Source organism: Sinocyclocheilus grahami, unplaced genomic scaffold, assembly GCF_001515645.1.
Source record: "Sinocyclocheilus grahami isolate Dianchi unplaced genomic scaffold, SAMN03320097.WGS_v1.1 scaffold1147.1, whole genome shotgun sequence".
NCBI classification, from domain to species: Eukaryota; Metazoa; Chordata; class Actinopteri; order Cypriniformes; family Cyprinidae; genus Sinocyclocheilus; species Sinocyclocheilus grahami.
In genome coordinates this window covers 159788-173032 of record NW_015506326.1, presented here as the reverse complement: position 1 = coordinate 173032, position 13245 = coordinate 159788, and the positions used below count along the sequence as shown (strand labels likewise).

The 13245-nt window shown below is 34.4% G+C and overlaps 1 protein-coding gene across 1 annotated transcript in view; it reads left to right on the top strand.

Moving 5' to 3' along the window:
- Positions 1-12107, top strand: part of LOC107567316 (uncharacterized) — a 41188-nt gene extending 29081 nt beyond the window's left edge. The window contains exons 4-7 of the mRNA XM_016252979.1: positions 1315-1579; positions 1644-1759; positions 10036-10103; positions 12057-12107. Coding sequence (XP_016108465.1) covers positions 1315-1579; positions 1644-1759; positions 10036-10103; positions 12057-12107 — 500 coding nt within the window. The remainder of the gene's footprint in view (positions 1-1314; positions 1580-1643; positions 1760-10035; positions 10104-12056) is intronic.
- The last annotated feature ends 1138 nt before the right edge of the window (positions 12108-13245 follow it).

Sequence of the window (13245 nt, the reverse complement as noted above, 5' to 3'; positions counted from 1 at the left end):
TCGTTTAATCCAATTAATTTTGAATGTATAATTAACAGCAGTAAGCGGATAAAATTGAGACCGCATGACTACAGACTTTTTAATTAAATGTTTCTTATTTTTCCATAAAAAAATCTATAAATATTGGTCAGTGGTTTTAGAAGTCTGAGTATCAACATAAAGAAACTTTGTAGAGCTAGACGAGAAAGACCCTCTAGAAAGTAAAGTTCTGCCCTTAAGAGACAAATCTCTGTGTAACCAGAGATTTGGTTTCTTTTAGATTTTTTCCGTAATCAGGAAAGTGTTATCCACACATCCTTTGATATGACTATAACCAGATAAGTGACTTTATCTTTCACTGGGATACCATCTATGTTTGTCAAAAGACAATGTTTGATTGAAAATAACTCACATTTATTCATATTTAAGTATAAACCTGAAGCCTGAGAAACCTGAGCAGAGTTGTGTAAAAACAATTAAGTAGCATCCGTTAGTTGACTCAGTATGACCTGCCTGTCAGAAATATTAATGCACAGAGCTTGCCCAAAGATTAATATAAAGCAAATGTCCAGCTAATAAAAATTAATATGTTGCAAATTAAATCTGGTAGATAAGCCTGTTGTTTTTTTTACTTGATAGAACAATTTGCATTTACATAAAATGTAAACTGCTTTGATAAAAAAGGACCAAAATTAAAAATTTCTAAAGCATGAAAAAGAAAATTATGCTCAACAGACTCAAAAGATCTATAAAAACAAAATAAAGCTCTCATGAACAATTAAGTCTGAATAATCAATAATATCTAACACTGATGTAATATTATTAGAAATACGTTAAAAAAAATTGTAATTTAGCAAAAAATAGAGCTAGAATTTTATAATCATTGTTAAGAAGACATATAGGGAGCTGACTGTCAAGAAAAAAACATATTTTTTGGCATTTGGGAGTAACGTAATAAGGCCTTGTGTAAGCATAGAGGGAAGAGAGCCTTTTGAAATACTTTCTCTGAAAACTTGCAAAAGGAAAGGAGCTAATTGTTTTGCAAACAATATGTAAAACTCAGAAGACAAGCTATCCATTCTTGGAACTATTGGTTGCACTACAACACACGCTACTTTCGCATTAATCAATTGCCAGTTGTAAAATTAATCAGAAGTGAATCTATGTAATTTATCAGTAATTTTAGATTTTTAGAATCCAGTTTGATCTCTGACTGGTGACTCTTCTTTGAGTTTTCAAGCAGTTACATCTTGTCATATCATGGATTGAGTACTTTATTTGACTGTGAAGCTGTTTTGTGTGGATCAACTGATGTTAGTAGCAGGACAGGAAGAGGCACTTCTTCATCATCATCATCATCATCACAGCAGAATTGTTCATTGTTGTGTTTAGTGGTGAATGTGGGTCATGTGACTCTCTCCTGGTACAAAGGAAACAGTTTATTGTCCAGCATCAGTGTGTCTGATCTCAGCATCAGTCTCTCTCTACCTCTGGAGGTGGAATATCAGGATAACAACACCTACAGCTGTGTGCTCAACAATCTCATCAGCAACCAGACCACACATCTGGACATCAGTCAACTCTGTCACACATGTTCAGGTACAGCAGCACTGATATAGTCTTTATTCACTTATGATAATGTATCTCCTTTACTCTCCTTCTCATCCTCCAGACTCTGTATCTCTGATAGTGCTGATTTCTACTGCTGGATCTCTGCTGATTGTCACTGTAACTGGGATCTTCTGGATCCGCCGGAAACAAAGAAAAACAAACCAAGAAGGCAAGTGTTTCCTACTGCGTTCAAAGTGTTTTATTCAAATGATAGCCATAATTATCATTTAATCACAATTAATCTCATAATTTTTTGGAGGTAACACCCTCTAGTTCTTTAATATGAGAAGTAACTGAAATGTAGTTATTGGCTTAAGCAATTTCCGTATATTAAACTCATATCAGAAACATATCCACATTCATGTACAGGTAATGAGACTGGATCAAACTCTACTCATTTCACTCGGAAGACAACAACAACAAAATATTTCCCAAACTGCATTAAAAAAAAACTGGAAATGCAAACAGAGAACTGCAAATCTGGCAAGTGGGGGGAAAAAAAGGAAATCTGCCAAACGCAAACAGAGAAATGCAAATCTGCCAAAATTCAATAATAAACGTTCATAATCAATGTTAATAATTGTTCATAAAAATGTGTATGGGATTATGTTCAAATTAACATATCTCTGCAAGATGATCTTTCACTTATTGAGCTTAAATCAAGACTATATTTCACTATGAATTTACTTGAATTTATTTGTCAGACATTTGATCTGGTCTTGATTTATAAATTATTTTTTATAGAATGTCTCTTCAAATTTAGTAATAAAGATACTCAGCTCTGGAACTTTTGTGTATTTGAACAATGTATAATCAGAATTTGTTGATGCTGTTTTACAAATTGCCGCCTTAAACATATTTAATTAATTACATGCATCAATGCTTTAACTTTGACAGCACTGATAAGATTAATAATAGTTCAAAATTAGTTTTGTTGTAGAATCAGGTGAGACTGGCAATGAAGAGATCTCTTACGCTGAACCTACTTTTTCACAAACAAGATGCACTGAAATTGGTAAGATGATTTATTTATGTCAGTGTGTCTTTGTAAGTCACATTAAATGGCCTTGTGTTTTTGTCTGTATAATGATTCATCAAATACAGCACCATAACAGATGTTTATAAAACCCATAAAACCATCATTCAATACAAGAAACACTGACACATCATGTAATATTCATAATACTCATTGTATCATTGTAACTAAAAAATTATATTTCAACAATTAAGAACAACAACGTTATAAGTTAAATAATACGTTTTAAGTTTGTTTATGAAATACTCCTAGCAATAGTACATGTTAGCATACTAACATATGGGATGAGCAAGTAGAGATTGTAGTGTGTACTAGGATTAGCATGACTATTGCTCATTGTCAGTACTAGCGTTAGCATGGCTCTAATGTAGTAATGTAGCTGCCAACAACCAAAGCACAACTGAAACCACACAAAAATTAAAAGATAACAGAAACCCTTCCAAATCTCTAACATAACCTGTAATATAATGTTTCATTTTAACATTTACTCTCTTAAAAATCCAGCTGGAGCATATTCAACATCTTAAATAACTGATGTAATAAGACTGACCACATTATAGGAAAACAGGCTAGATCTTTCCTGTGAATCAGTCAGGAAGTCACATGATACGCGACCAAAGAAGGTCACAGGTCTGTGAGAGGGTCACCCTAACAATACAGGTGCATCTCAATAAATTAGAATGTCGAGGCCCCTACCAAGTATTGAGTACACGTACAGTAAATGAACATACTTTCCAGAAGGCCAACAATTCACTAAAAAAAATTTTTATTGGTCTTATGAAGTATTCTAATTTGTTGAGATAGTGAATTGGTGGGTTTTTGTTAAATGTGAGCCAAAATCATCACAATTACAAGAACCAAAGACTCAAACTTACTTCAGTCTGTATGCATTGAATTTATTTAATACACAAGTTTCACAATTTGAGTTGAATTACTGAAATAATTTATCTAATTTATTGAGATGCACCTGTATAATCGGGCAAAACACGGCTATAAGTAATACAATATTATTCTCACTTCAGGAGCCATATCACACTGTAGCCTAAGACTGGTTGCCAACTGAAGCTAAGCAGGAAAACTAGGTTGCTGCTGAAAGAGGTGGTAGTGAGGCCAGCAGGGGGAGCTCATCCTGTGGTCTGTGTGGATTCTAATGCCCCAGTATAGGGATGCAATACTTGTAAAAAAAAGAAAAAGAAAAAACACCATCCTTTGGATGAGACATTAAACCTAGGTCCTGACTTTCTGTGGTCATTATAAATCCCATGGCACTTCCCATAAAAGGGGGGGGGGGAGATTTCCCGTTGAACAGGAAGCACTGAGAACATCTTGAAATAAGTGATGGGAAGTTCGGATCATTTTACCGACTCAGACCTGACATCAGTCTCGAAAAGTCGTTCATGTGTACTTATGGGTACACAGAGCAGTTGAGATAAATCAGGCAGGTTATTTGTGAATCTGTCTTTGGTGGCTGGAACAATAGTCCTGCCCTGACGATAACGCGGAGCCATGTAGTTAATATCAGTAATACGCAGCATGCACGATACAAGGAAATGGTCAGTAACATCATCACTTTGAGGTTATTACTTACAAAGCAGTCTTTTGTGGTAGAAGTGATGGTTCTACCATACTTGTAACAAGGAGTAGAATTTACAGTTTTAGCTATATAAAGTTTGCACAAGACTAGGCTGCATAATTTCAACACAATCAACATCAATTCCATGTAACAGTATTAAATCTAGAGTATGATTTCGACAATGAGTAGGTCCTGACACGTGTTGTCTAACCCCAATAGAGTTCAAAATGTCTATGAATGCTGATCCCAATACATCTTTTTCATTATCAACATGGATATTAAAATCACCAACAATTAAAACTTTATCTGCAGCCAGCACTAACTCGGATAGCAACAACAACAACAGCAACAGTAGCAGCAGCAGCAGCAGTTGAATCTGGAACAGCTAAAAACAGACAATCATTATTACTAGAGATTGACTAAAAATCAACCTTAAAAATACTTTTGACTGATATTTACACTTGTCTACCTATGTCATCAGTTCAATATTGATTTATTTAATAAATGATCATCTGGTGGATTTTGAGGAACAGCAAAAGTAGCGATAAGAATCAGCAGGAAAACGAACTAATATAGTGCATTTTTTTCTCATTAACAATAGACTTGAAATCTGTCAAATTCATAATGTGACAATACTCAATGTGAAAAGCATGTGATGGTAATAAAGAAGATCTCAGTTATATTTTCATATTGAGTCAAACCTCACCTTTTCTGACAGCCCACAATGAAAACATTTGCTGGTTTGATTTATTTGTTTAAATCTGCTTTCTAAAACTGCAAAGTAAAGTGGAACACAAATTAAGATATTTTTTGTAATCTGAGAGCTTTCTGATCTTGAATAGACAGCAACGCATGTTCAAGGCCCAGAAAGGTGTGCATGCGTGTACATTCCTCTGCAACAAGGCACAGCGTATCTGGGTTCATCACACACATGGCTGGTACTCTTGTAAACGTCCAGTGGAGATTGACATGGAAGAGAAGAAATTGTTGAATAAAGTTGTTATTTTAGTTTTTTTTTTGGACACACAAAAGTATTCTCATAGTTTAATAACATTACGGTTGAACCACTGATATAACTTGGATTATTTTAACTATGCCTTTACTGCCTTTCTGGGCCTTGAACATGATAGTTGCATTGCTGTCTATTCAAGATCAGAAAGCTCCCAGATTTCATCAAAAATATCTTAATTTGTGTTCCGAAGATGAACGAAGTCTATTATATAACAATTAACTAACTATACTGCAGTTCATAAAATACACAAATAATCAGTTTTGAACTGACAATGTGAGCATGGGCCCACTGATGTCAATAATAGGTCCCATTTTAGAGGTTTTGCCAAATCTCAACGGTAGTAAGTATAAATCACCAGTGAGAATCTACTAAACCTTTAGAATATGTCTTTATTGTTTCATAGTTGTGACATAAAAAACATAAATAAGTAAGCAGAATTTAAGGTTGGACACCACTGACATTTTTTTTTGCAAAGTGGGTGGAAACTTTTTTTTGCCTACTGCTTTCCAGATACAGTATTAAACAATTTTATAATAAAATGTGAAAAAAGCCTTAAATATGCATTAAATATGATCACTGTTTTTCTATTACACTTTCTTGTCATGGTTCAATGTTTCTGTAGGTTAAAGTGTCTGAGTTGTGCATAAAAGCAGGAAGTAGCTCTTCACCTACAAGCTTCATGCTCTAAATGCCAGATCTCTCATGCACAAGATGTTTGTCCACCCAGCGGAACAAACCACGTTTCTGAAGAAAACCTACTGCAGCAGCTTTCGGTTTGACTCAGAAGCTGCACTTACTGTAAGTAAGAATAGTAATGTTAGATGCAGACACTTTGTAACTTTTTTAACTTTGTATTTCCGTGCGCAAAAATGGACTAAACTGAGCAAATTCAACCATTTGTAAAACACTAGAGTTGGCTAGATTCATATTCTTCTTATTACTAGAGTAATATCCTTCTACATTTATATATTTACCACAGCCAGACTGTCATTAAAAATGTCAATGTTTTCCACCATTATGAACATTAAGATAGATAGATAGATAGATAGATAGATAGATAGATAGATAGATATTCAGAACACATTCAGAGAACATTATGTTGAACTGAGCATCAAACTCTGTTGGAGGAGGATTCATCAGATCAACAGGTTGAGAGCTTTCAGCAGACAGCAGTGGACATTAGATCAAACTTTTCACTGAAAGCTTAAGGAAAATGCTTCACACACTTGTTTTGTTCTGCTTGTTCTGTTTGTGCTGGTTGCGTCCGATGGGTAAGTTATAAAAGCATGTTAACGGTGTAAATTCAATTCTCTTTCAGCTTTCTACTGTATATACAAGATGAATCAATATCATTGATTCAGTTCTCTGTTTTCATTGGAATTTTAATTTGACATTTTCAGGCCTTCTATTGTGAATGTAAATTTCTCTTGCTCAGAAAGCTAAAACCACCAGTGAAACATTTTCAAATTCCAGGCATCTTTTGTGACTGTAAATATCTTTATTTAAAAAATTACAAATGCCAATTCTTACCAGCAATTTCTCAAAAATATTTTTATAAATCCCCCTATAAAGAAAAAAATATTTGCACAAAAGATTTGAGAACCTAAGTGAGATTCAATTAATCTGTTTTATCTACTGATCTCAGTGTCTCATTTATTAAAATTTTTTTTTTTTTTTTTTTTTTAAATATCGAGCAGAATAAAAATGTTAAGCTTTAATTATTATTATTTTTTTATTATTATGTAACCACACATTGATTTTACTCTAGATAAGTTAATATTAATAAGTAAATATATAAAGAAAAAAATATTGGTTCGTGCTTATGTCTCAGCTTTCACTTCACTGCTCTGGATGTTATTTAGTTCATATTTAGACAATTCAATCTACAGCTGGTTTCAGGTTGTAGAAAACATCCAGAGCTTTAATTTGCTCTTGTTCACATTCTTCAGGTGTGTTTGGGGCTGAAACAAATGGAATACAATAAGTGTCATTGATTGGGGGAGATTGTGTCACTCTAAACATTGATGTTACTGAAATACGTGAAGATGAAGACATACTGTGGAATTTTGGAGTCAACAATTCTATGATAGCTCAAATAAAAAAAAAGAAGCAAATCTTCTCCACATATGATGATGGTCCTGATGGGAAATTCAGAGACAGACTGCATCTCTGACTGTCACAAACATCACAACTGAACATACTGGACTCGACAAACTAGAGATTAGTGGAGCAAAACTGATATCAAAAACATTCAATGTTTCTGTCTATGGTGAGTAGAGATCATTTGTCCAAACATTCACAGATTGCTGTTTTATTAACTATTTACATATTAACTCATTTTATATATTAAGATCAAAGGCACATTCACTTACTGTAAGCCACTCAAAACATTGGACCAAAATAAGATTGCTTAGATTTAATATCATTTATTTTATTTATAGGTGCCTTTCAACAACAACAGCAGAACAGACATACAATAAAAAATACAATAAAATACTAAAAATAAAAACGAATCAACAATACAATTATAGATATGCCTACTTAAATGAGTTTTAAGATGTGATTTAAAAGTTTGAAGACTATTGCTGTTATGAATGTCCTGGGGAAGGGCATTCCACAAGTAAGGGGCAGCATAACTATAAGCCCTGGATCTCATACAAACACGTTGTTGAACTAAAGAGATGGAAGAGGATCTAAGAGTATGTACAGAAGTGTAAATTTGAAGAAGATCAGAGAGATATAATGGAGCTAAATTATTAAGGGCCTTATATGTAAGAAGCAGGATTTTGCATTCAATTTGATATTTAACTGGTAGCCAATGCAAGCGATAGAGAATAGGAATGTGCTCTATGAAAGTAGGTTCAGAAATAATTTGTGGGGCTGAATTCTGGACCAGCTGCAGTTTATTAAATGTTTTAGAAGGAAGACCATATAGAATAGAGTTGCAGTAATCAATATGTGATGTGACCAAACCATGAACAAGAATAGCAGTGCTATTGGTTGTCAAAAATGGATGAAGACGATTTATGTTTCGCAAATGAAAGTTGGCTGAATGGATAATATTATTAATATGATTTTCGAGAGATAAGATGCTATCGAGGACAACACCCATATTCTTTACCTAAGAAGATGGAAAAACTTGACTTGTCAACAGTCACAGAAAAACGACCAGATTTAACCAAATTAGACTTTGTACCTACAAGAAGGATTTAAGTTTTTTTTAATCGCTATTAAGTTTAAGGAAATTAGATGGAAAAACAATTTTGTATTTCAGATAAACAGCTTAACAGAGGAGAAGGAAATACTGAATTAGGCATGGAAGACATAGTGCTAGGTGTCATCGTCATAGCAATGGAAATTAATTCCAAACTTTCTAAAAAAAAAATTTAAGTTGCAGTAAATACAAACCCGATTCCAAAAAAGTTGGGACACTGTACAAATTGTGAATAAAAACAGAATGCAATGATGTGGAAGTTTCAAATTTCAATATTTTATTCAGAATACAACATAGATGACATATCAAATGTTTAAACTGAGAAAATGTATAATTTTAAGGGGAAAATAAGTTGATTTTAAATTTCATGGCATCAACACATCTCAAAAAAGTTGGGACAAGGCCATGTTTACCACTGTGTGGCATCCCCTCTTCTTTTTATAACAGTCTGCAAATGTCTGGGGACTAAGGAGACAAGTCCACTTTCAACATTTGATATGTTATCTATATTCTATTGTGAATAAAATATAAATTTATGAGATTTGTAAATTATTCCATTCCTTTTTTACTCACAATTTGTACAGTGTCCCAACTTTTTTGGAATTGGGTTTGTAGATAATGAATAAAAGAGGCCCCAAGACTGAGCCTTGGGGAACACCATCAGTAACACAATAGCTATGACATGATTTATTCAGATTTCTCTTTATTCTCTATTTTTCAGCTCGTCTGCCTGTTCCTGTCATCAGCAGTAACTCTTCACAATGTTCATCATCATCATCTCAGCAGAATTGTTCACTGCTGTGTTCAGTGGTGAATGTGGGTCATGTGACTCTCTCCTGGTACAAAGGAAACAGTTTATTGTCCAGCATCAGTGTGTCTGATCTCAGCATCAGTCTCTCTCTACCTCTGGAGGTGGAATATCAGGATAAAAACACCTACAGCTGTGTGCTCAACAATCCCATCAGCAACCAGACCAGACATAATCTCAATATCACTCAACTCTGTCAACCATGTTCAGGTACAGCAGCAGTTTTATGATATGATCTCTGTATTTTGTTGTAAATCAGACTGACACATTCACTTCTAGATTTATTCTTACAGCACTCTACTTCACAACAAGACTCACCTCTAATAGTGCTGATCTCTGCTGCTGCTGGATCTCTGTTGATTGTTGCTGTAATTGGGATCTTCTGCATCTACAGGGAATGTAGAAGAACTGATCAAGAAGGCAAGTGTTACTGGTTTTAAACAAGTATTTTAAAAATAATCTAAACATATTAATCAATTGATAGCTCTAGAAATCTTATATGTTTTAAAGATTCAGCCCTCTGCAGGAGTTCAAATGAACATTTCTAGGAATGACAATGTAATTTGTTGAGCTTCAATAAAAATTAAAAAGTCAATCATATTGTTATAATTATTGCATACTCTGTTAAGATATTTTTTTATGTATGTGTGAACCGTTATAATGCCAAATTCATAAATGCTATTAATCAATTTCTTTTAATTTAATAATTGCATTACAAAATGCTTACATTTGTGCCTTAATATATGTTGTGAAGAAACAGATCTATTTGTGTTTTAATCTACTATTATTGTCCTTTAAATAGTTCAGATTTGTGATGAAGAAATAAATTATGCCGAGACAACGTTCTACAAAAGAAAAACACGCAAATTGGTAAGAAACTTTAATCTCTGCATTTAGTCTCTGTAATTATTTTAGCAGTGAGTCAGATTTTGATATGTTTGTGTCTGTATAAACACATTAAATGAGATCAGATATTTACAGGTCCCACTTTATATTAGGTGTCTTTAATACTACTTAATAATAAAATAATTAATTGTTACCTATTGTGGTACCTATTGTGTTCATGTTGAATTGCAAAACACTTTTTCTGCCATTAAGGTGAGGTACGGGTAAAGTTAGGGACAGGTTTAGTGATCTGGTTAGGTTTAAGGCGTAGGGTCAACAGTGTAATTATAGATGTAACCGCAGAAATTCCTTATGGATGTATTTACAGGCTGGTATTTTCAAATATATGTACGCTATGTAAAATAATGTTTGTATACAATAAGTTAATTGTGTAAAATGCTTAATTTTAAAAGTAAGTGCATAGTGGTTAAGGACACTTAATATAAAGTGGGTCCTATTTACATTATGCCATAACATTATGTAATTTTATGTGAAAACTTCACTATTGTAACGTGGCTGACAAGAAAGAGGTCAGAAACACAGGCAGGGTCGAACAATGGCAAACAGGTATAATGAGGGCAAGACAGAAGAGTAATCAAAACCGGGCGTGGTCGATAAGCGGCTAACAATATCCAGAGGGCTTGACACGAGGGGTATCCAATAACAATGCAGAGGTCCAGGCAGGGGCAAACAGTATCCGAACAGGGCAAGACGAGAGAGGTAGTCTGAAGTACACAAGCAATAATCAGAAAACGAGGAAACAGACAAGGCAAGACTAGGCTAAGGCTATCGAAGGGAAACAGGCTCTGTAGAGTAGCTATCGCTAAGAGAGAGATAAACGCATACAATACTCGGCAGAGGGAAGGGATCAGAGTGAGTGTTAAATAGTGAGGGAGTGATATGAAACAGCTGGGTGCAATCAGTGTTGTGTGCAATTAGTGAACCAGCTGTGTGCAATCAGTGCTGTGAATGATGGGATATGTAGTCCGGGATGATATGCAACAGTGTGAGTGCGAGAGTCAATGAAAATGGGAAGGGTGACCTCTGATGGTTAGCCGACAGAAGTTCATGGACCGGATTCGTGACAACTATCAACACTCTTAAATAACTGTAAACTCTTTAGTCAGTAAAGATTATATACATTTTTTTTTTAAATTAAGCAAAATAACATATTTAATTAATTCAACAAGACTAGAACGAGACCAAGTCTGTTTAGTCAGTTTACTAGATGCTAGCCCTGTCACATATTAGCATGCAATCTGGAAAAACACAAAATACAACATTTACTGTCAACATTTGCAGTCTCATGCAAATCATACTTGGAACTACAGATCCACTGACTAGTTATGTTATCAAAAATGTTTAATGTAGCCCTGGCACAAAACGATGAAGTTACCTTCCATTTTGCCAATTTAAGTTAATTTCATGAACATTGTGTTTGTTTTGAGTAGTCAACAGTGTTCATTTTTGCAGAAAACAAGCCATCTGATAGGACTGGATGTTGTTACAGCAAAATAATGCATCAGATCGTGTTTTATTTTTTTGTATTACTTTAATATAGGGTATTAAATCTGATTGGTAGTTTACACAGTTGTCTATTGTCATTATTCCATTTACAAAGTTGTCAGTTTTTCAGCTTACATCATATATCATCATATCATATACATCATATTTTGCACATGCCTGTGTAGTTCATGGTACAATGAAAAAAATTTGATCTTTTTGCAATAGCTTGTCACTGGGGCATAATTGTCAAAATGTCACCTTTGTACCTTATTTAACCCAAAAGAGTTCATAGTGGTACCATTGGATGTACGATAGGTACTGTATATAAAGGTATCACAACCCTATTACTTCACGTCAATTTTTGATTTTAAAGAAAATGTGTTAACTTTTGAAAGGCAAACTAATTTTTCACTATGTGGCATGTTTTTATAGAAAGTCGAAGAGGAGGAACACGCGGAGTATGTTCCTGTCATCATGAGATGATGATCAAACTTCAGTCTTTTTCTTCAGTCCCAAACATTACCTGAAATTACCTTCATTGAGAAACTCTAGAGACACCCTCAGATGCAGAGTCTATGGCTGAGTTCTTGGACTGGTAAGAATCGCAAAAACAACAACAACAACCCATTTACATGGATTATGTAAAACAGAAAACTTAAAAGCTGAAAGCATAAGATTCCATCCTCTCTGCAAATCACTCTCCAAAGCCTCCTCCCAAACACATGAATGTGCACAGGCAGACCAGAGACTAACCAGCGACAGGATGGGAAACAGCGTTGGTGGAGGGTTGAATGCAGTCAGATTACTTCATGTCTCATTCACCGGAGAGACATTACAATATAAAGCGCATAATATTGCAATAATAACACTTTCCATTCTCGCTCTATCTGCAATAGTGTATCGGAACATGCTGATGGCGTATCATGTCTGTGTGAACAGGATGCCTGGAGTTATGCAAATACATATGTTGACAGACAGGTAGGACAGACTATCGTAGTCCTTGGTCCAAGGAACATTTTATTGTCCTACACATCCCACAGACCACTTAACTTAATGATTGCTATCGGGATGTGAAAAGACTTTCAACCAGAATAACAATTTTTTTTTTACCAAATCACCTAAACTGCCTTTAAAAACTTACTTATTTGATGTGCGAGAACAAACTTCATTGTTTTTTGTGTGCATCAAACATGCAGGTTTTAGCTTCAGTTTACCATATTTTATGAGCTCTATGTATGTACAATTTTCAGTGTCGATATATCAATAAACGGTAAATTAAATCTGTTTGTCATATAAAGTGATCATGTCTCTTCAGAAGACTTAGATTAAACTTAAACTCTGCGGACCCGGATACGGGTCCAAAATCACATTAAAAATGTTTATGCTTCATTTAGCATTTTGCAGGCATACATAATACAAATTTTGATATACATTTACATTTACATTTAGTAATTTTGCAGACATTTTGATATGTGTTTGTTTGACGCTTTGAATATTAGAGATAGTTGCCGGCTAGCGAATTAGCTCAGCTTTGGTCCAGGGATGCAAAGATGTTGGCAGGAAGAGCCGCTGGATACAGGAATGGATCAGCTGATGAGGTGAGAAGCTGCTATGAATCAGT